The 24670-nt window shown below is 44.0% G+C and overlaps 1 protein-coding gene across 27 annotated transcripts in view; it reads right to left on the reverse strand.

Annotated features, from left to right (window-relative positions):
* ADD1 (adducin 1) overlaps window positions 1–24670 on the reverse strand; it is a 99838-nt gene that overhangs the window by 25469 nt on the left and 49699 nt on the right. For 26 of the 27 annotated variants that reach the window (XM_060417703.1, XM_042251695.2, XM_060417702.1 and 23 more), the window contains 3 exons: window positions 19229–19443; window positions 14184–14346; window positions 5251–5402 (listed from right to left, as the gene is read on the reverse strand). In XM_060417703.1, the coding sequence (XP_060273686.1) occupies window positions 5251–5402; window positions 14184–14346; window positions 19229–19423 (510 nt within the window). In that variant the 5' untranslated portion in view covers window positions 19424–19443. Of the gene's footprint in view, window positions 1–5250; window positions 5403–14183; window positions 14347–19228; window positions 19444–23143; window positions 24629–24670 lie in introns of those variants that run through there. The other variant, XM_042251697.1, reaches the window with a different exon arrangement.

The following is a 24670-nucleotide window of genomic DNA, read 5'->3' on the forward strand; positions in this document are numbered from 1 at the left end:
GGAGTATGTCAAGGCTGTATACCGTCACTCTGCTTATATGCAGAGTACATCATGCGAAATGCCGAGCTGGATGAAGCACAAGCTGGAATCAAGATTGCCAGCAGAAGTATCAATAACTTCAGATATGCAGATGACACCACCCTTACAGCAGAAAGCAAAGAGGAACCAAAAAGCCTCTTGATGAAAGTGAAAGATGAGAGTGAAAAAGCTGGCTTAAAATTCAACATTCAAAAAACTAAGATCATAGCAACCTGTCCCATCACTTCATGGCAAATAGTTGGGGAAATAATGAAAACAGGCAAAGATTTTATTTTCTTGGGCTCCAAAATCACTGGAGACGGGGACTGCAGCCATGAAATTAACAGACGCTTGCTGCTTGGAAGGAAAGCTATGAGAAACCTAGACAGCACATTAAAAAGCAGAGACATCGCTTTGCTGACAAAGGTCCATGTTGTCAACTCTATGGTTTTCCCAGTAGTCATGTATGGGTGTGAGAGCTGAACCATAAAGAAGGCTGAGCACTAAAGAATTGATGTTTTTGAACTGTGGTGTTGGAGAAGACTCTTGAGAGTCCCTTGGACTGCAAGGACCTCCAATCAGTAAAGCCTAATGGAAACCAACCCTGAATATTCATGCATTGGAAGGACTGATGCTGAAGCTGAAGCTCCAATACTTTGGCCAGCTGAAGTGAAAACCTGCCTCATTGGAAAAGACCCTGAGGGTGGGAAAGACTGAAGGCAGACGGAGAAGGGGACAAGAGAGGATGAGATGGTTGGATGGCATCACTGACTCACTGGACATGAGTTTGAGCAAGCTCTGGGAGCTGGTGAAAGACAGGGAAGCCTGGTGTGCTGTGGCCATGGGGTCACAGAGAGCTGGACACGACCAAGCAATCGACAACCACCAGCACCCGTGAGGCAAAATAGTCTAGACTGTAACCTTTTATTTTCATTCTTTTCATGGTGTCTTTTAATGACAAGAAATTTGTTTAACAGTCAAATTTATCCATCTTTTCTTTTATGATAAGTGCCTTGTTGTCGTAAGACAACTTTCCTTCAGTCAGAGGTTAAAGTCAATTTTATTCATTTATATTGATCCTAACCTGGTATGCTGAAGTCCATGGGGTCGCAAGAAGTTGGACATGGCTAAGCTACTGAACAACAAAATTATTAAAGTATTATTTTCACATGTAATCCTTAAATCACTGGAACTGCTTGCTGAGTCTATAATGTATAAGGGAAAAATCCAATACAACTTTCCAACTCTGATCTTTCAATCCAGTTGTGCCAGCACCAATCATAGCCTGGTCTATCATTCCCATGCCGATCTGCAATGCCAACTCTTATGTATCTGCTTTCAATAGAGGCAGATTCAGTTCTGGGTTCTGTCTCACTGATACATGTTTCTTCCCTTCTCTAAAGAACACTATTTTAATTATCATAAGTTTGACACTTGATAGGAAAAAATACCACGTTACCTCGTACTTCAGGAGTGCCTAGTCTATTCTAAGCCTTTGCCCTACACATAAACTTTAGAAGCATGATGTCAGGTTCCACATTAACAAAAACACTACCCAGCCAGCTGTGCTCACTTCCTTCCTGTGTGTGTGCGTGTGCACACACACATGACTCATCTGGCTATGAGTGGCATGCATCCTATACTTTCACAATGACTTTCATGTTTTCACGAGGTCTTTGTGATTGTTTTTCATGATATGTGATAGTCTCTCAAACTGATGTTCAATAATAACTCAGCCATTTCCCACCGACTGCAGGATATTAAGACCCAGATATAACGTTTTCTTCCTTTTTAAAACAATGGTGGCTGTGCAGCACACAGGCTTCTCTTAATCGCAGCGCGCAGGCTCTCAGGTTGCAGTGTCTGGGCTCAGCTGCCCTGTAGCATGTGGGATCTGAGTTCCCCAACCAGGGATTGAACTTGCATCCCCTGCATTGAAAGGAGGATTCTTAACCACTGGACCACCAGTGAATTCCTCATGTTTTCTTCTTTGACTTCTTTCCTAACCATATTTTTCCAAGAGTGCATTCAACAGATCTACACATTTTAATGGAAAAAGCTTAAAACATACAATTTTCTGAATTGCAAACAAAAAGGAGAAAGTGCTATACACTAAGCCCCAGAATGAAGAAAAAAAAAAAAAAGACATTTCAAAGAAAGTTTTCTAGTCCCCAGTGGACCAGCACTGGCCTCACTTCATGTCTCCCCACAGTTAATACCCCTTCTCTGTGCACAAGGAATGAGAGTTAACGTCTTTCACTCAAAACCAGATATGCCTGACTCTGTTTCTGCTCCCACCCCTGAAGCTGCCCACCTCAGACGGTTAACACATTGCATGGAATGCATGGAGGTAGACCCAACTCCACTGACACCAAGAGGCGTTTAGGGGCAGGAAGGCCCTGCCATCAGCTAGTGCCAGCAAGAGAGGCAGCCCAGCTGCGCCATCCTGGTTTTGACAACCCCCACCACCCCACTGAAAGCTTCTCTAAATCCAAAGCAATCTTAAGATAGCAATGTAATTCAGACAATCATCCCCAATCCTCTAACACCTGTTAGCACTTTTAAATCCCTTTAGCAGGAAATCTCTATTGCCCTCTTTCAGAGAAAGGTCACAATGACCTCTGAGCGCATTTGGTTATACTGTTAGTATGTCTTTTCTCTTAAATCTGTGTATGAAAATACCTAGACTTTGAAATCAAAAAATGGATTCCATAAATAGTTAGAAAAGCAAACACCTTCTTTCTTAAAGATCCTGTAGCTCACAAGCTATAAGAAGTATTTTTCGGTAACTTCAATTTCTTTTTTTAAACATGCAGAAAAGGGTAATCTAAACAGCTGTTAATGCTGGTTATCTCAAAGAGTTAAAAGTACTCAGAGGACTATAACTTCTTCTTTTATATCTGTGTGAGGTACATTTGCCACAATAAATATATATATGTAAAACAGTCAATGAAAGGAATTATAAAAAACAGACGAGATCAAGTGGTTCAAAAAAGAGATCACCTCCACAAGAGAGACAAAAAACAAAAGAGGAAAGGGGAGGGAAGGGGAAGAGAAGGGAGGGGCGGGAGAGAGCCAGAAACCTCACAATACATGGCTGCTGTTAGTAGCTCAGTCCTGTCCACCTCTTTGCAACCCCACAATTGCAGCACGCCAGGCTTCGCTGTCCATCACCAACTCTCAGAGCTTGCTCAAACCCATGTCCACTGAGTCGGTGATGCCATCCAGCCATCTCATCCTCTGTTGGCCCCTTCTCCTCCTGCCTTCTACCTCTGGCAGCATCACGGTCTTTTCCAATGAGTCAGGTCTTTGCATCAGGTGGCCAAAGTATCAGAGCTTCAGCTTCAGCATCAGTCCTTCCAATGAATATTCAGGACTAACTTCCTTTAGGATGGACTGGTTGGTCTCCTTGGAGTCCAAGAAACTCAAGAGTCTTCTCCAACACCACAGTTCAAAAGCATCAGTTCTTCAGCACTCAGCTTTCTTTACGGTCCAGCTCTCACATCCATACGTGACCACTGGGAAAACCACAGCATTGATCATACGGACCTTTGTTGGCAAAGCAGTGTCTCTGCTTTTTAACATGCTGTCTAGGTTTGTCATAGCTTTCCTTCCAAAGAGCAGGCATCTGTTAATTTCATGGCTGCAGTCCCCACGTGCAGTGATTTTGAAGCCCAAGAAAATAAAGTCTTTCACTGTTTCCACTGTTTCCCCATCTATTTGCCATGAAGTGGTGGGACTGGATGCCATGATCTTAGTTTTCTGAATGCTGAGTTTTAAGCCAGCTTTTTCACTCTCCTCTTTGATAATGCATTACGATCTTAAAAAAGTAGGAAGTGATGGAATTCCAATCCAGGAAACAAAGTCTGACCTGTAGATAGGAGTCGGAACACTGCAGCAGGTGGACAGGAGTATAAAATGGGCACAAACATCAGGAACGAGGTGCCGTTTTCTTGGCAAGATGACATGGTCACTTGTGGGGTGGAGGGGTCAGGAGTTTTGAACAAAGGAAAAGACAGTGGAGAAATCTTAGTGAGCTTGTAAGAGAAATGTCCAACAGTTGTCAGACAGCAGTGTGGGTCTACTTGAGCCTGAGGTTGTAAATCTATGGAGAAAGCCAGCAGGCTCTGTTTTGAGGCTCTCAGCACAACCGGATCTGGCTTCTCAGGTACAGGGAGGAATAACACAGTGTTGGCAAAGAGTATTACTGAAATGATGGACCCTGAAATCCAGGCTGGATGGACATAATGGAGAGAACATGGGTGGTGGGCTGAGATACAGAAGGAAAACCCCAGAAAGGCAGTACCTGTCTCCTTTACTGACACAAGCCCAGAGTCAGAATCATGCCCAGTACAGAGCAATAAAGAGTTGTAGCAGATGCCCAGTAAAAACTCACTGCAAGAATGAACTGAAGAAAACAAGAGGCCCTAATGATGTTGATAAATGGCTAACTGGGATAGTTGAAGAAATAAGTATGAAAGACAGAAGGCTTTGGTCAAAGTAGGAAAGAAAATACCTTCATTCTTGGCATTTTAGTCATAAGAAGAACTTTCTGTTGTTGCCGTAAGTCACTAACTTGTGTCCGACTCTTTGCGACCCCACGGACTGCAGCACGCCAGGGTTCCCTGCCTTTCACTATCTCCTGGAGTCTGCTCAAACTCACATCCATTGAGTCGGTGATGCCATCCAACCACCTCATCCTCTGCTGCCCTCTTCTCCTCCCGCCTTCAATCCTTCCCAGGATCAAGGTCTTTTCCAATGAGTTGGCTCTTCACATCAGGTGGCCAAAGTGTCAGAGCTTTAGTTTCAGCCATCAGTCCTTCCAGTGAGTATTCAGGACTGACCTATAGGATGGACTAGTGGGATCTCCTTGCAGTCCAAGGGACTCTCAAGAGCCTTCTCCAACACCACAGTTCAAAGGCACCAGTGCTCCGGCATTCAGCCTTCTTCACGGCGCAACTTTAAAGAGAACTTTAGGAACTGCCTTAATTTGGCTACCACTCATTTATTAGGTTTTCATCAAGAAAAGAGTTTTAAAGAACTACTGTCCTCATAACTTTTAATTCAAACTGGCTAAATCTCCAATTATTACATGGTGCAGTCAGGAGTCAGAAAGAAGGTATCCCAAGACTTCCTTTGGCTCAGCCAGAGTCCCTCTCCTCTCAATGAAGAGAGGTGGTGCAGACACACAGTGCTCCATTCTCGTTTGGTTATGCCCCACTCAGTACTCACTGTGATATGATTGTAGATGAGCTGAGACCATCCAAAGAGATCCGCTAGTCTATAAAACGCTGCCAGTTTACACCGCAGCAACTTCTCCCCTTTGTCATAGGCAATAGAATCAGACCCTCTAAGGTCATTCACAGGAGTCACCATACCAAGACCTGAAATATAAAAGAAAAAAAAAAAAAAGATTCAAAAACTTAACGTTTCTTGTCAAATGTAACTCAGACGGTTGAGATACTAATCCTCCCACAAAGGGTCAGGAGGTAAGTCTTGAAAATGTCCAGGACTATTTTATAAACGCTATGTTCCCCAAAATTAATACAAAAGTTAGGGTAGAAATAAGTAACAAAAAAGTAGCCAATTTGTGAGATGCAGTAAAGGAATACTTAGGAGGAAATTTACACTATTAAATATATAGATTAGAAGGGTTTTTTAAAAATGATCTAGGTTTCTACCTTATAAAACTGCAAATTAAGCCCAAAAAGAAAAAAAGAGCAACAAAGATCAAGCAGATGGGAATCAAACAAAAACACTGAGAATAACTTATTTAATCCTGAGAAGGTTAAAAAATAACAAAATTAAAAACAAAAGGAAATAAAATACATTTCCAGCCCAGACTCATCAACAAAACATAGAAAGACAGAAATTGCCAATATGAACAAGCAAGAGGGAGTCTCACTGCATGTCCCACAGGCAGTGAAAGGACGGCACCAACATCTATGACAGCAGCTTTTTAAACTTAGATGAAACAGACAAATTCCTTGAACGACAAAAGGTTTTAAAGTTCACTCTGGAAGAAATTGACATACTGAACAGCCCTATTTGGTACACTGAATTTGCAGGAAAAAACATTCCCCTAGGGAAAACTCTGGGCCTAGATGACTGTGGTGTTAATTCTATTGCTCATTTAAGGAAGAAACAATATCAATTCTGTACAAATTCTTCCAGAGGATTCTACACAAATTCTATGGACAAAGGAGTCTGTCGAGCTACAGTCCATGGGGCCACAAAGAGCCAGACACAACTGAGCACACACACAGACACACACATGGAAAGAGTCACACCTCATAACTTAGGGAGTTTATCCCAGAGAGAAAGACTGGCTCAGTATTCACAAACCGACCAATATAATCACCATGTTAAACTAAAATAGAAAAATCATGGGATCACTTGAACAGATGCAGAAAAAGCATTTTGCAAAATTCAACATTCATTTGGTATAAAATCTCTTAACAATTTAGGCATAGAAGGGAATAACCTTAATTAGATAAGGGACATATACAAAAAAACTATTAAAAATATCAAACAAAATGATGACAATGTTCACTCCTAAGATCAGAACAATGCAAGGATGTATGTATACTCCTGTACTCTTAATGAATACCATACTAGGGATTCTAACTAGTGAAATTAGGCAAGAATGAAGAAAATACACAAAAACACACACTGGAGAGGAAGAAACAGAAAGTATCTGACTGCATGATCATGCTTGGTCATGACATAGTTATCCCTGTTATAAACTGTCTGCCAAGTCGACGCAGTCATGTCTAACTCTCTGCAACCCTACGAACTGCAGTCTACCAGGCTCCTCTGTTCATGGGATTCTCCGGGCAAGAATACTGGAATGGGTTTCCATGCCCTCCTCCAGGGGATTTTCCCTGTTATATACTGCTGATTTGATTTTAATTATGAATTATGCAGAAGATATTAAGAAGAGGTGGCAAGAATACACAGAAGAACTGTACAAAAAAGATCTTCACGACCCGGATAATCACGATGATGTGATCACTCACAGCATCATCTTTCAGGATGCTGTGAAAGTGCTGCACTCAATATGCCAGCAAATTTGGAAAACTCAGCAGTGGCCACAGGACTGGAAAAGGTCAGTTTTCATTCCAATTCCAAAGAAAGGCAATGCAAAAGATGCTCAAACTACCGCACAATTGCACTAATCTCATATGCTAGTAAAGTAATGCTCAAAATTCTCCAAGCCAGGCTTCAGCAATATGTGAACCGTGAACTCCCTGATGTTCAAGCTGGTTTTAGAAAAGGCAGAGGAACCAGAGATCAAATTGCCAACATCCACTGGATCATCAAAAAAAGCAAGAGAGTTCCAGAAATACATTTATTTCTGCTTTGCTGACTATGCCAAAGCCTTTGATTGTGTGGATCACAATAAACTGGAAAATTCTGAGAGAGATGGGAATACCAGACCACCTGACCTGCCTCTTGAGAAATCTGTATGCAGGTCAGGAAGCAACAGTTAGAAGTGGACATAGAACAACAGACTGGTTCCAAATAGAAAAAGGAGTACGTCAAGGCTATATATTGTCACCTTGCTTATTTAACTTCTATGCAGAGTACATCATGAGAAACGCTGGAGTGGAAGAAACACAAGCTGGAATCAAGATTGCTGGGAGAAATATCAATAACCTCAGATATGCAGATGACACCACCCTTATGGCAGAAAGTGAAGAGGAACTAAAAAGCCTCTTGATGAAAGTGAAAGAGGAGAGTGAAAAAGCTGGCTTAAAGCTCAACATTCAGAAAACGAAGATCGTGGCATCTGGTCCCACCACTTCATGGGAAATACATGCGGAAACAGTGTCAGACTTTATTTTTAGGGGGCTCCAAAATCCCTGCAGATGGTGACGGCAGCCATGAAATTAAAAGACACTTACTCCTTGGGAGGAAAGTTATGACCAACCCAGATAGCATATTCAAAAGCAGAGACATTACTTTGCCGACTAAGGTCCGTCTAGTCAAGGCTATGGTTTTTCCTGTGGTCATGTATGGATGTGAGAGTTGGACTGTGAAGAAAGCTTAACACCAAAGAATTGATGCTTTTGAACTGTGGTGTTGGAGAAGACTCTTGAGAGTCCCTTGGACTGCAAGGAGATCCATCTAGTCCATTCTGAAGGAGATCAGCCCTGGGATTTCTTTGGAGGGAATGATGCTGAAGCTGAAACTCCAGTACTTTGGCCACCTCATGCGAAGAGTTGACTCATTGGAAAAGACTCTGATGCTGGGAGGGACTGGGGGCAGGAGGAGAAGGGGACGACAGAGGATGAGATGGCTGGATGGCATCACGGACTCGATGGACGTGAGTCTGAGTGAACTTCGGGAGCTGGTGATGGACAGGGAGGCCTGGCGTGCTGGGATTCATGGGGTCACAAAGAGACACGACTGAGCGACTGAAGTGAACTGAACTGAATCGATGAATTATGAACTATCTCAAGCAAAAGTACAGAGAAAATAATCTGTGGAAACTGGAACCCAAAGTGACTTGCACAGGACTCTCTAAAGGGGAGGGGAGTATGGGAGTGAGAAGAGAAAACAAAAGACAAGACCCAGATAGAAAGGAGGGTTGAACGCTTCAGCACCGCCATAGTTTAGCACTTCACAAAAACAGCTGAAGAGGGAGCCGTAGAGTCAGGATTCCTGAACCAGAGCCCTCCAGGAAAATTAAATTCATGTAAAAATAAACAGAAAAACATCATGATCAAATACCACACAAAAACTATTAAAATAAAAAGGAACAAAATCATATTCCACAAGAAAGAAATGACCACAAAACAAATGGAAACTATAATCTATTATTTCATGAAAAATAAAAGCATTAATAATGAAAGTGAAAGCATTAGTTGCTCAGTCGTGTCTGACTCTTTGCAACCCTTCAACTGTAGTCCACCAGGCTCCTCTGTCAATGGGATTTCCCAGGCAAGAATACTGGAGTTGAGTTGCCATCCCCTTCTCCTAGGGACCTTTCCAACCCAGGGATCAAATCCAGGTCTCCTGCATTGCAAGCAGATTCTTTACCATCTGAGCCACTAGGGAAGGTATGAAAAAATTTTAATATAATTGGAAAAATTCAGAAATGAGGGATGGAATGTAAACATAATTAGATGTAAATGAAAAACACTTTAAAAAATAAATACTAAAAAGGAGCATAAAGGTGAGAAAGAAGAAAAACTTTTTAAATCATAAAGAAATGAAGAAAGTAATAATAAAAAAAAAAAGACCTGAAAAAAAGTGACAGTTGAGACAAAGAAAATCCAACAAACGAAATTCAATGGGTATACTAGGAAACAAAAGCAAGTGAACAAGTATTAAAAACTAACTCAAGAAAACACTCTGAAAACAACACAGATTTGGAACGGACGGGCTCATTATCAAGAAAAGTGATCAAGAAGCATCAATACCAAGACATATTCTGGCAAAATTTCTGGACTCTAAAGAAAAAAAAAAGTCAACCATCAAGGAAAGAAATCAAGCAACTTATACAGAAATACTGTCTTCAAATTCCAAGAAAATGAATTATGTATTTAAGATACACAAAACAGGAAAATGTGAGTCAATGATTTTATACCAAACTAAGTAAACGAAATTAACACTGACACGTAAAGGCCACAATGCAAGAACTCAGAAGTCCTTCCCAGAAGTGTTTTCTGAGAAATTTACTATAAAGGAACTTCAGACAACCAAACTGTCTCAGGGATCACAAAGACTGGTGGTGAGCATTAAATATACATTTATTACAGGATTAAACTTCCAAGGTGGCCCTAAGTGATCAAGAATCCGTCTGCCAATGCAGGAGACGCGGCTTCAATTCCTGAATCGGGAGGATCCCCTGGAGTAGGAAATGGCAACTCACTCCAGTCCTCCTGTCAGGAAAATGGTGGGCTACCGTCCTCTGGGTCGCAGAGAGTTGGACGTGACTGATCACACAGACTGATTCACAGGATTAAATTATCAACTGTTGACACTAAATGAATCGTAATAAGGGAAGACCATAACATGCGACGGTTACATGCTCTGACCACAGACTAGTTTAGAGCGTGAACAGAGAACACACTGGTACAGGACTGGCGCTGCATGCGCTCTGTGGGAAAAGCCTAATGAGTTACTAGGTGATAGTCAGCATCTGCGCTCCTCCTGTCCTGGAGAACCAGAACGCTTGGAGAAGAAAGGAAAACAAATGTTAGATAGAAAAGGTTAAATGAAAAACCCCTTAGACCTGAATTTTAACTGAAATTATGATTTCTACATATTTACAATTATACTTACAATTCCAATGTATCAACATAGTATATGAACCACCAGGTAATATATATTTCCTATCTTTATCCACTAAAAAGGACTAGAAAAAATGACTGACCAGTCAGCAGCGAAAAGCATTCCTAGCACCCAGACTAAAATCTCATTTTTCACAAAAAGAAATCAAGGTTTCTTGGAGAAACGGCTGACTCCAGATGTGGGGCAGGAAACGTACAGAGTGAGCCTAGAACACCGCCCACAGGGCCGGGTGGACGCTGTCGGAGGTGACCGGCTCAGGATCTCTCCCGCCAAAGGCTGCCGCGTCAGAAGAGGGCACTGCAATGCTTTCAAACACGTTGAACGTATTTAAGTCCATGCATCCAAAATACTACTAAAGAAACAATAATCGGTGACTTTAGAAGTGTGACAGGAAACCAACCTCTCTCTCACTTTGAAAAGGGTTTTTTTCCAGCAGTCATGTACGGATGAGAGAGCTGGACCATAAGGAAAACTGAGCACCGAAGAATAGATGCTTTTGAAGCTTGCAAGTCCCTTGGACTGCAAGGAGATCCAACCAGTCCATCCTAAAGGAGATCAGTCCTGGGTGTTCACTGGAAGGACTGATGCTGAAGCTGAAGCTCCAATACTTTGGCCACCTGATGTGAAGAATGGACTCACTGGAAAAGACCCTGATGCTAGGAGGGCTTGAAGGCGGGAGGAGAGGGGGCGACAGAGGATGCGATGGCTGGATGGCATCACCGACTCGATGGACAGGAGTTTGACAAGCTCCGGGAGATGATGATGGACAGGGAGGCCTGGCGGGCTGCAGTCCATGGGGTCACAAAGAGTCAGACACAACTGAGCAACTGAACTGAACTCTTCCTATATGAACTGTACCATGGGGTAAGCAAAAGAGCTGAGAGGAAGCTTCATTCTATGCGCGGACTGAGCGCTGGTTTCCAAACGACTGCAGCAAGGACACTGCTCTGCTTCGTATGAAACCCTGACCAAGAAGCAGGCAGCCTATGGACGGCTTCGCACCGAGTTCCCGCAGTCGTGTGCTGAGCGACAGAAGGAGGCAGCGCCCACACTGGTCACTCACCGTTTCCCAGGGCAGGTTCTCTTTATACAAGTATTCTAACTAGTAAATACAGAAGGAACTTACAGAACTAAAACACCCCCATCTTGGAGCTTTTGTTCAATTAATGGGCCCTGGCACTGAGCACGCAGGGCTGCTCCGAGACAGACGGCAACAAGCAGGCACGCAGCTGCAGAGGGAGCACAGCGAAGCCCATCTGGCGGGCTCACCAAAGAGCAGAGTCCAGACACACCCAGGCCTCCAGACCCAGCCAATCACCACAAATGCAAGAGGCAAAAGGGACGTGTTAGCACCACGGAGATGGAGTCAGCAGAATGCAAGACTGAAGAAAACTCTACAGGTCAATGAACCCCATTTTCTTTAAAGTGTGAGGAGAAAAAGAGAGAGAGAAGGGCAATCTGCAGCTTTAAAAACGCTTACAAGACAGTAAGTAAAAAAAGACAAACATTAAACCATCGAGCCGGAGAAGGCAATGGCAGCCCACGCCAGTACTCTTGCCTGGAAAGTCCCATGGACAGAGGAGCCTGGTGGGCTGCAGTCCATGGGGTCACTGAGAGTCAGACACGACTGAGCGACTTCCCTTTCACTTTTCACTTTCATGCACTGGAGAAGGAAATGGCAACCAGCTCCAGTGTTCTTGCCTGGAGAATCCCAGGGACGGCGGAGCCTGGTGGGCTGCCGTCTATGGGGTCGCACAGAGTCAGACACGACTGAAGCGACTTAGCAGCAGCAGCAAACCATCGAGCTTAAGGATAACCATTTGGATGATAAAACTATAAAGAAAAGCAAAGCAGTGACACCATTCAAGTCAAGATGGCAATTCCTTTTAAGAGGGCTAACAGGGGCAGGGCAAGCCACCGATGAAACTTTAATTCTTAACCAAGGTATTGGTCATAAAGGAGCTCACCTTAAAACCGTTCATAAATCATATTTACATTTGTCCTACACCACCTACATATGCTATACTCCACAACAAAGGTTAACATTTGTATAAAAATTTTATATTTAAGAGACAAACTATTAGATACAATTAAAACTAGAATCTTTTCTTCCTTCTTTGTTTGGTGTAGCACAATGAAAATTTCCTTTATCTCTGATTATAAGACAATATATGCTTTTCTGGTAAGCAGCCTGAGGTAACCTCTAAAAATGGTTCCCTATTCATTTGACCCAGAAAACCCCACAAAATCATGCAAATCAAGAGGTTCAAATCTTTATGTACTTTGAACAGTCATGAAACTGCCCCAGCGATTAAGGGCATGATATCCGAAAAGCCACGGCATATCTGAAGGATGTCCCTCTGAAGAAGCAGCACGCCATCCTGACGGCGTCACGATGATGGAGCGGGGAGGTGCGCACAGGTCAAAGAGTGGGGCTGGATCCAGGGTCGGGGGCCCAGAAAGAGTGCTGAGCTTTTCCTGCACATGCTCAAAACTGTAGGGAGTGATGCTGAACTTAAGGGGCTCGATGCAGACTCTCTGGTCACTGAGCACATCCGGGTGAACAAAGCCCCCAGGACTTCCAGAGCTCATGGTCAGATCAACTCATACACGAATTCTCCCTGCCATACTGACATGATCCTTACTGAAAAAATTTACAGTGTTCCTAAACCAGAAGAGAAGGCTGCAGAGAAGAAAAAGATACCCCAGAAGAAACTGAACAAGCGAAAACTTAGGGCCTGGGAACAAATGCCACAAAAAATAAATGCAAATAAAAGAAAAAAACCACAGTAAGTGAGTAAATATATTAATTGCCCTTTTTTATCCAATTCATATAAATATCACTAGACTCTCTTAGAAATCCATATGAAAACCTAATGACTACCATTCAACTTCGGGATCCAAGTGTGAGTTTGTAACTCACATGTGATTCTTAACACTCGGTGGGTGTCAACAATGAGATCACTTGCGTGAAAGTCAATCAACTTCCAAGAAGAGAGAACGGCCAGGAAACCAGCAGGCGGCTCGTGACCCAATGGAAAGCAAACCCTTCAGTCAGTCAGAGCTCATTATCCAGCGCATCAGACGGATCCATGCACAGCGGCTGAGACAGCTGACCTGCAGGGTGCCCCAGGCTCCACCCGGCCACATGCACGCTCACAAATGCAACAGCCACAGCAAAGCGCCATCTCTGCACAGCTAACCATTCTGTGCTCACATTCACCCACCCAACATTTTCCTTCTGACTTTCTTTTGGAATTTCTCTGTTTCTCATTCATTTGCAAACAGCAGTGAAGATGGTAAATAAGAAAGGGTGGCTTGGCTGAAATAAGTTCAGGCAAAATCAACATGCTTCTCCCCAAGCATTATTTCTGATTAGTTTTTTCTTTTTAATTCACAAAGGGTCTGAGAAGCCACATATTAATAAAACGCCATCTGCCTAAGAAATAACAGTCTCACTGGCCCCTAATAAAGGGAGCCCTCTCCAGTCTGGCTGACGCTCGATCAGTAGAGACGCCTGCAGTGCAGAGACCCAGGCTTGGTGCCCCTGTGTCGGGAAGACCCCTGGAGAAGGGAATGGCAACCTGCTCCAGTATTCTTGCCTGGAGAATTCCATGGACAGACAGGTCCGGTGGGCTAAGCTTCACGGGGTTGCAGAAGAGTCAGACACGACTGAGCAACTATCACAGAGTCAAGATATGTTTAGGCCTATCTTTTACTGTAACTAAAGTTCAATTTAAAAAGAAAAACAAAACTCAATGCCATGTGTTACACTATGTGTGTGCACCTATTTCACATAACAAAGAGCCAGGAAATTCAGCCTGGAAAACGGCAGAGCATGTGTACAGTCAGAAAGTACTCACTCATGTTCAAGGCCGCCATCCCTCCCTGTGGAGCCGCCGGGTAGACATTGGGTACGTTTGCGGTCATGAAATCTGCAATCTGCTGCAGCGCCAACAGGCCTGTGGGATTCTTCCCCTTCTTGAACTGTTCCTGTATCATTGACTCCAATTCTTCACAGAAAGCCTAATAAAAGGCAAATTAAAACAATGAGACACCCTGAGACACACGGCAAGGCTAACTATCACATAGACCAACTTTTTTGTTTGTTTTCATCCACTGCTGCAAAGGCAAATGGGTATTCTCATACATCACTACTTGGAACATAAATTAGTACATTCTTTCTGGAAAGTAACAAGGTAAAAGCTAAACAATCTGAATAAACATTCTATTCCTAGGAATCATTTCTAAAGAACTAATCAGAGATGTGCTCAAAGGTTTATTCATAAGGATGTTCATTCCAGTATTACCAATAAAAGGGAAAAGAGGTAACACTCTACATTTTAAACAGAAGAGAGCTGATTAAACACACTCAGTCACCTTACAATGGAATTCTATGCACACATTCAACATGAAAGGCCAAAAAATTACATGACACTAGGCACTGAGAACATACAGATACTGGGGGAAAAAAAACAAACCTGCTTTGCCATCAAGGAACTTGAAACTTAGTAAGGGAAATGCAAACAGAAAAAGTCCCTAGTACAAGGGACTGACGGCCTGTCTCAGCAGCATTCTGGATGAACTGTATGCGCAATACAGGGCCGAGCTTAGCAATGAGCAGTGAGCCTGGAAACACCCATCTGGATCCTAGCCTCTGGTCCCAGCAAGCAGTCACCATCAATGAGCTTGTCTGCGGGTTTGGTCCCAACTCCCAACGGTCCAACAGCCGCACTCCTGCCTCTCAGCCCTGATGGCCTCTCCCTCTCCCTCTCCCTCCGTTCACTGGGGCCCATTTCCACCTTCACGCAGAGACCGCCTCCTTCCTAGCACCCGTGCCCCTCTTTGACCTCAGAGCCAAGCGCCTGTTCTCCACACGCCCTCTCCTAGCGTCTAGCTCACCCTCCCTTCAACCCCATCACGGTCCTAAGACCTCATGGCGAGCCAGCATCATCCCCTCACTCACCTGAGGCCCTTGGTTTAACACTGAGCACGCCCTTGCTTACAGCTCTGACTCCCTGCCATTTCATCTGGCAAAATCCCAGCCCCAGGTTCAACTCTTCACCCTTTCTATTCGTGAGCACTGGCCCGAGCGCGCCCCTCTGAGTGCATTCCCGGCTCCTCGTGTCGCCTCCCTCGTCCACTCCTCCACACCTCTCCCCATGCCCACTCTGAGCAGATGACTCCCATGGTTACTCTGCGGAGAACAGAGAACCCTGACGGCAACTTCACAGGTTCCCTCTCACAGCTCCCAACTGGTGGCACCAGCACCCACAGAGATGGGCTTCCCACCCCTGGCTGCAGCTCCTAAAACCCAAACACCAACACTGGGTCCACGCTGCCCAGGGGCTTCCGGACGTAGTGGCCTTTTCTCTAGTGTCCACGCTGCCCAGGGGCTTCCGGACTTAGCAGCCTTTTCTCTAGTGTCCTCCTCTATCCGGATCCCACAGGGCACGTGGGTCAGCAGCACTCTGACACTGACTGTGTTCACAGCACCCCCGGTGCCCGCACAGTACCCGGCACACACCTGGTATTCAAAGTTTAGTTTCTTCACTCTCTCCTCAGTAATTTTCACTTAGTTACTTATTCTCAAGCCAGGTCTAAATGTTGTCCTGATTCTTTTGTTCCCTCTCTCAGCTCTTCCTCCACGTCCATCAGCAAGTCCTACTTATCCCACCTTTGAAATAAAACACAAAGGAGCCTACCTCTCTCCACCTCCACCTCCACCACCGCCCTGGCCAAGCTACCAGACCTCCTGTTTGAAGAAAGGTTCCTCTCTCGTCCTGTACGATGCTCTCTCTCTACCAACCCAGAATGACTCAGACTGAAAAGCGCCGTTTCCACCTGCAGCCCTCCAGTGCCCCTCTGCTGTGCTCTGAACTAAATAGACTTATGAGCTGAGCTTCCAGGCCTCCTAGGACCACGCCCTCCTCCCCTGTAACCCCACCGCCCCTCCCCGCCCCTCCCCGCCCCTCCCGCTCCCTCTGCCCACCGCAAGGGCTGCCCTTCCATCCCCTAAGCTCGCTCCTCCCCTAGGACTTCCATCCCTGCCGCTCCCCCAGCCTGGAATGCTGCTCCCCTCCCTGCAGGCGGGCTCCTTCCTGTCATTCAGAGTTCAGACCCCCACTCAGAGAGGCCTGTGCCAGCCAGCCACACACCATCGAGCCAGCCAACTGTCCCCCGCACTGGGTCATGTGTGTTGTGTCTTGGTCATCTCCTAACTAGGACGTAAAGTCTGAGACTTGCTCTGGGCGCTTACACAGGTGTGATACATGTCACAGTTCACCCAGGTGTGTACTTAAGACTTGTGTATTTTACTGTAAGTTATACTATTGAGGAATTATATATGAATAAATAACAATCAAACACGTGAGCTTTACATGCCTTGTTTATTGCTAAATGCCCAATTCCTTGCAGATGGAGATAATCAACATATAAAAAAAAAAGTTACCTGCCAAGTGACACCTCAAATATTAAGGAAATAAAACAATGGATTAAAATTATAAAGCGAGCGACACACACAGACGCAGCACCCAACCACAAAAGCGAGAGCGGGCAGGCCCGCGCGGCCCTCGCCCCCCCGCGGCCTCTGCCTGCCTCTGCCGCTGGAAAACTGAAGCCGAGGAGCAAGTCTGATCAGAGAAGGGAGAGGTGCTGAAACCGGGGAAAACGGTCAAAGGAGACTAAGTAACAAGAGCACAGTCATCAAGCAGAGCCAAGGCCTTCAGCTGCTTCTCAAGGGCTGTAGATAACGTTCTAAGCCACAGCCTGTGAGCTGTCTCATAGATACTAAAACCCCAGGTGAAGTGAACCACATGATAACCAGACTGTACCCAGGACACCAGCTGCCAATTTCAAGAAGTGACCGCAAAGAAACGGCAACAAGTGCACCCCAGAACTGAAGATGAACTGTACCTAAAACCACCAAGAGGATGCTAGTCAGACCACTGGTGACCAACTGAAGACGACTGTTGGAGCTGACTGCTGTTTCTGCACAGAACCTCCCCCTCACTCTATAAAAGCTCTCATTCCCTGCTTGCGGGGGGCGGGGCAGGAATCAGCCTTTGGACAGATGTCCACCACTCTGCCCACCAGTTGCTGGCATCTGATATAAAGCAAACTTTCCTTTCCACCAACCTGGCCTGCTTATTGGCTTTTGAATGGCGAGCAGCCAGAAGCCCCCACCCCCACCCAACGCATACGTTTTGGCTATGAAAACAGCACTACTTTACCTAAAGATGCAAATAGGAGACACTCAGTTGGGTGTGATTGTAGTTCCCATGCCGACCATAATTAAAGGTAAAATCAATCAACAATCAGATACTGACTGCTAAGGTCTACTAAATGCCCAGCACGAAGCTAGGTGTTTTGGAGGAAAGAGTAATTTTTAAATGGTCCCAATATATATACTTTAAATATATATATATTTTTTAAATGGTCCAAAATATATACATATATATATATGGTAAAGCGTCTGTCTACAATGCGGGAGACCCAGGTTCAATCCCTAGGTCGGGAAGATCCTCTGGAGAAGGAAATGGCAATCCACTCCAGTACTATCGCCTGGAAAATCCCATGGACAGAGAAGCCTGGTAGGCTACAGTCCATGGGGTTGCAAAGAGTTGGACTCGACTGAGTGACTTCATTTTTTTAAAAAATATATATACAGACTTCCTGGAAAAGCAAAGAGAGTATAAAAAGGAGAAATAAATATCTCCTATCTTTTATGATATTGAAACTTTTTCATTTGTTTTGTCTGATGACTTGAACTAAACTTAACTCAACAGCCATACACATACATACATAAGGCACTAATTCCTGTGTTAAGGTAAATGGACTTTAAAAAACACAACAGATGAAGAAGGAAATGGCAACCCACTCCAGTACTCTTGCCTGAAAAATCCCATGGACAGAGGAGCCTGGGAGGCTGCAGTCCATGGGGTCGCGGAGAGTCGGACACAACTGAGTGACTTCACTTCACCAGAGGAATGAGGTACCATTTCACACCAGTCAGAACAGTTGTGATCCAAAAGTCTACAAGCAATAAATGCTGGAGAGGGTGTGGAGAAGAGGGAACCCTCTTACACTGTTGGTGGGAATGCAAACTAGTACAGCCACTACGGAGAACAGTGTGGAAATTCCTTAAAAAATTGCAAACAGAACTGCCTTATGACCCAGCAATCCCACTGCTGGGCATACACACCAAGGAAACCAGAATTGAAAGAGACACATGTACCCCAATGTTCATCGCAGCACTGTTTATAATAGCCAGGACATGGAAACAACCTAGATGTCCATCAGCAGATGAATGGATAAGAAAGCTGTGGTACATATACACAATGGAGTATTACTCAGCCGTTAAAAAGAATACATTTGAATCAGTTCTAATGAGGTGGATGAAACTGGAGCCGATTATACAGAGTGAAGTAAGCCAGAAAGAAAAACACCAATACAGTATACTAACACATATATATGGAATTTAGAAAGATGGTAATGATAACCCTGTATGTGAGACAGCCAAAGAGACACAGATGTATAGAACGGACTTTTGGACTCTGTGGGAGAGGGAGAGGGTGGGATGATTTGGGAGAATGGCATTGAAACATGTATACTATCATGTAAGAAATGAATCACCAGTCTAGGTTTGATACAGGATACAGGAGGCTTGGGGCTGGTGCATGGGGATGACCCAGAGAGATGATATGCGGAGGGTGGTGGGAGGGGGGATCAGGATTGGGAACTCATGTACACCCATGACTGATTCATGTCAATGTATGGCAAAACCGATACAGTATTGTAAAGCAAAATAAAGTAAAAATAAATTAAAAAAAAAAACACAACAGAGCAGATGAACTGGAGAGGTGGAAGCAGAGAGAGGACCCCGGGTCAAAGGAAGCGCTGCTCTTACGGGACTCTGCAGAATCATGGACACCCTCTTTTTCTGCTCCATCATGTTGAAGTCCTGGCGAAGGTCCGGGGCCATGTTCCTCTCTCGCAAGTACTCTGGATTGTTCTCATCCACTCTGTCGAAATACCGCTCTTTGTGCGGGGCCGTGGTCGGGGGTGGTGAGGTCACCACTGCAGCCCGGGCGTCACCGTTCATCGCACAGTCCTTCCCAGCTCCTGCAGAATCAAAGCAAAGCAAAGGGCTGTTTTTGCACATATGCCCGGCAGCATTTCACGATGAGCGCATCAGCCTGATAAACACAGTCTCCAGCGCGAGGACGCCCTAACTGACCCACCAGGCACAGTCATGACGGGTGGTGCTTGCTCGTGGCTTCTCAGGCACGTGGCGGGCCACCACCTCCCACCCTCCCACCAACCAAGGGCAGTTTTGTCCTTACCACTGTACAACTGAACAAAGCCACTATATCCTCTGACAAACTCTCCAGATATTAAAATTTGACCCCAAGATAAAGTCACCACATTGTCCCAAACAGACATGATCTTCTAATAGCAGCACAGTTCATTTCCAGAGACACTTGATTCCTGACATTTTCCCCCAGAAGTACTGGTAGCGACTCTGCAAAGGATTCTCCACACAAGTCAGAGAGAAGCTGCTTATACATCTCTATTCACACAAATGGGAAATGCTCACCAACACCACCTTCTCAGTTCAAAGAACAGTAACATCAGGCTCTGAAAATGTCAATATGTCCTTGAGTTGGTGAGTAACCTGAAAAGATGCCCAAATGGCTCAAATTTAACAGTTTGCTAATATTGCTACTTAGTTTACACTCTTTTTATCCCAATCTTTTATTTGAAATGCTGTTTGAATGCATAATTTAATATTCATCTTTTAACTACTAAATCTCTAAACAGCACCTTTACTAATCACACAGACAGTTCAATTTCTATTCTGCTTCTATAATCCACTGGCTCAGCGGTAGAGAATCTGCCTGCCAATGCAGGAGATGCTGGTTCAGTCCCTGTTCCAGGAAGATCCCACATGCTGCGGAACAGCTAGGCGCAAGCACCACCACTACTGAGCCTGTGGTCTGGAGCCTACAAAGTGCGACTACTGAAGCCCACACGCCCTAGAGCCCACGCTCCGCAACAGGAGAGCAGGCCCTGCGCGCCACCACTACAGACAGCCCGTGCAGCAGCGGAGCCCTAGCCCAGCCAAAAGCAAACAGATCATGACTGAAAAAGAAGAGGCAGCAGAACCAGCATCCAGGGCATATAGCAGGTATACAAATTAAAGTTTCTGCATAAATTAAAAAGAAGGAAATCATCTCAGAACCCACAGGCAGAGTTTTAATGGAGAATGAGTGAGCAACAGTTCCTCAAGCCACAGAGGCTAAGCAAAGTAGGGATTTAAAAGAGGTGATTTAATCAGCAACTAAAAGAGTGAACAGTGCCCCTTTCTTACACTGTATAGAAAAAATCATTCCAAATGGAACACAGATCTAAATGTAACAGCAAAACTATAGAATTCTTACAAGAAAGTGAATAAATCTTTGAGACCCTGGCTTAGGCAGTCTTATATGACACCGAAATAGCAACAAAAGAAAGAAAAAAAAAGATAAACTGGCCTTCCTAAAAATTAAACTACTTGTGCTTCAAAGGATATATAAAGTGAAAAGACAACCCATAAAATGGGGGGAAATTTACAAATCACGTATCTTGAGAAAATATTTACATCCAGAATATACAACTTACTTACTTCAAAAACTTGAAAGTCATCAAGCAACCTCAGTAGATGCCACAACGAACAGAACTGCCCAGCTGAGCCTAAATCCCTGACCCTCAAAATCATGAACCATGAATAATAGGGCAGCGATTTTAAGCTGCAAAGTCCTGGAACGGTTTGTTATGCTGCAGCAGATATCTCAAATAGCGTTCGTGATAAGGGGAAGGAGATTGAAAGCAGCCGGAACTGTAAGAGAGACGCTGCTCTTCACCCGTCTTTGATCCTCTCGCCTCCCGTCTGTCAATACGCTACTGTCTTCCTCACTCACAGGTCACTCAGCAGGAGGCCCGCAGGGCTGGGGTTGTAAAGCCGGACCCCTGGCTGTAAAGCCCGTGTTTTTAACCTCTAAGCTGCGCTGTAATTGATGACGATGACCACAGGGGGGAAAACAATGTCCCCGAAGGGACGGCAAGGGGTGCAACTGAGGGCACAGATGCCTTGAACAGGAGGACCCAACCTTGGGAATCTGGGGCTGGCACTGTCAGCTTTTTGATGTGCATGTGAACTGCCCAAGCATCACATCAGGATACAAATTCACAGCATCAGACAGAGCCTGAGACCCTGCATGTCTCGGGAGCTCCCAGTGACACCAATGCCAATGAACTTGGACCACAATTTGAATGTGTGTGTTAGTCACTCAGTTGTACCCGACTTAGACCACAATTTGAATAGTAAGTCTTTAAAGAATAACCAGCAGAAGAAAACATCTTTTTTTAAAGAGAAAGCTCAATTTTGATACTGCTTTTCTGAAATCTAAAGATATGACAGCATTGTTAAAGTAATACTATTTCAAGGACTCCAAAGTATAAAAACAGTGACTAAAAGACAATAAAACCTAATAAGGGAACCAATGGCCTAAAAGCTTACCCTTCTCTGAACATATCCTTTAAAATGTTCGTTTCATCTGTTTGACCTAGTTTGTTCTATAAGAAGGACCCAAAAAACAAAATATTATTCATGGTTGTCTGACATTTCTTCATTAGATATAAATGAAGCTGACCATTCTAAGCCAATGATAAAAATGTTCCACTTGAATGTTTCGGGGAAAAAAAATACAAAGATTACACAGTATTAAGAGTTCTCTATTACCAAATGAGTCCCAATTTTAAATCATTTTCATCAGTAAATAAGATGGAGGGGAACATTTTAGTGGCAACTACAGCTGCTTCCTGGTTGCAGAGCTGACTAAAAGAAAACAATCTTTGTAAAACCAACATGTCAAAGATAAAGCAGAGATTGCTCTCAATTTATTACAAATTGCCATGTGAATGGGATAAGACAAAAAACTGAAGACTAAATATACATGTGTTCCATTTCTTCAGTAAGGAAGTCTATAAACTTAAGTCAAAATATACATATTCTGAGCCCAAGAACCAAGAATAAACATAATTCCACTTTAAAGTACAAAACCTGTATTTTTTTTTTTATCAATTATAGCTTCAAGTTTCATTGTTGCAGTTTTTAAGCATGTGTTAAGACAGCAAATTTTTCTAGGAAAATCTCTATGAAGAAGTCATTACTTCATCCAAAATTTTTTAAAAGAAATGGAAAACATACAGATTTTAAGAACTTCCTGCAACATTAGAATAATTTTTAAATAGTTGAAAAAGATCAGTGTCCAACAATACATGAATGGTTGTAATGTAATCTGTTCAATACAGTACTATGAAACTGTGAATATTCTTTAGCATAATGTACCTGAGATTATATAACATGTTGAAGTAAAAAGCTATAATCTGCTATCCTACCACATAAAAGTTGTCAATACTATCACTGTAGTCACACACAGACAAGATGACACAATGGCAAATAAGCTGAATGAACTGATTCAAGAGAAGTGGGGATTAATCCTCCTCTAAGGAGAATGTTCCCCTATCGCAATTATTATAAAGTTGCTATGATTTAACCTGGGTAAATATTTTAAGATTTCACCAATCTTAAAATGTTGATACCCCAATCAATGAAATCTGAGAACAATACTTTCAAATAAGCAAACATACACATCCAACAGAATCCAAAAGTCTAGAAGAACCATGGAGACCAGTGTGGCCTGCCCACAGGACACTTCGTCCTCAAGCCACTTCTCTCCATCTCTACCACATCGCTCTAACCTAGATAATTAGCACTCACCTCCTGGACACACAGTAGCCTCCTCATTAACTTCTGTCCTGCCTGTTCTTTAACATCGCCCCCACCGGCCCATTTTCCACAGCGAGCACAGAGTTTCCAAAAGTAAATCGGAGCATGTTATTCACCCCTCTCCTTAAAACTTGACAAGGTCTCAGGAGGACTTTCACCAGATCTTGCTTCAAATAAAGTGTGAAATAAAAGTCTAGAAATGACATTCAGGACAATCAGAAATTTGAACAATAACAGGAATTGGACAGCTTTAAGTAATTACTGTTAATTTTAGGTCTCATATTACAGTTATATTAGACACCTACAGAAATGTTTACAGACAAAATGATGACATATGGAATCTGCCTAAACAGCGCACGGGACAGAGGGAGAGCAAGGGTTACACAAAATAAACAGCACTGGCCGTGAGCTAATACCTGCTGAGACCGGACGAAGGATGAACAGAGTTCACCACAGTTCTACTCCGTGTGAGTCTGAAATGCTCCTAGAATAAAGTGCCTCCAGATCTTACATAAGCTGCTCTCCATCTGCCTTCAGATGAGCACATTTCAGCATGCTCTTTCAGACACATATGACTGATATGGGATGAAAGGACATTTTAAGATTAACTTTCCTTTCCTACTAACATCCCATCTAACCACTCTGCCAAGAATGTTATTCGGGAAATAACAGAAAGTATGCCCCTGAATATTCTTTCCTAGCAAAGGTGTCCCAGCTCCAGCATGATTCACCCACACTAATGTGTAACTTAACCTCAGATCAGAAACCAAACCCATTTCTGCATCTCTAAGACATCGAATGAGCTAATTCTAAAGCTCTGGGGGTAGACTCAGTTACTTCTTGGCATCTCCCTTCTGGCACTGACATTCTGAGAACGATTCCAACCATTCACATGATGGGCTTTTGAATCCCTAAAAACATAATACTGAAAGCAAGGCTGAAACAAGGAGGCGGCCATGAGCAAAATTCTCTAGGTAAATCGAACACTAGAAGACCCAGAGGCCTTTTCAGTTGCTGACTGTTCCTACGAGCTCAGAAAGCAGAAAGCCGAGGAAGTAAGCCTGGAGGCAGCGAACACGCTCACGTGGTTAAGAACGGCGGCGGCCCCTGCTGGTGTCCGTGGCCCCTCACCCGCAGCTGCAGACAGCCTCTGGAACTGTCAACAGGAAAGTGAGGAAAGCGGTATCTATCTCTGCAGTTTCCTCCTGCACGGCCACTACCTCCTGACGCTTCATACATCCATCAGAGCTGCTTTCCACAGCACGTGCAAGGCACCAGAGGCAGAAGGGTACAAAATGAGCGGAGATTACAGACAAGTAAATGTGACCAAACACCCTTCACGCCACGAGAAACCTGCTCACGCATCAGCAGGGCAGAGATGTCCTGGGAGGTAGGAAAGCAGAGCGATGGTGTGACGAGTTGAATCCTATGCCCCTGAATTCATGCTGAAGCCTTAACTCCCGCTCCTCAGAGTGTAACCTTATCTGGACACAAAATTAGTTAAGACGACGTCATACT

This window comes from Ovis aries, chromosome 6 (assembly GCF_016772045.2).
Source record: "Ovis aries strain OAR_USU_Benz2616 breed Rambouillet chromosome 6, ARS-UI_Ramb_v3.0, whole genome shotgun sequence".
Lineage (NCBI taxonomy): Eukaryota > Metazoa > Chordata > Mammalia > Artiodactyla > Bovidae > Ovis > Ovis aries.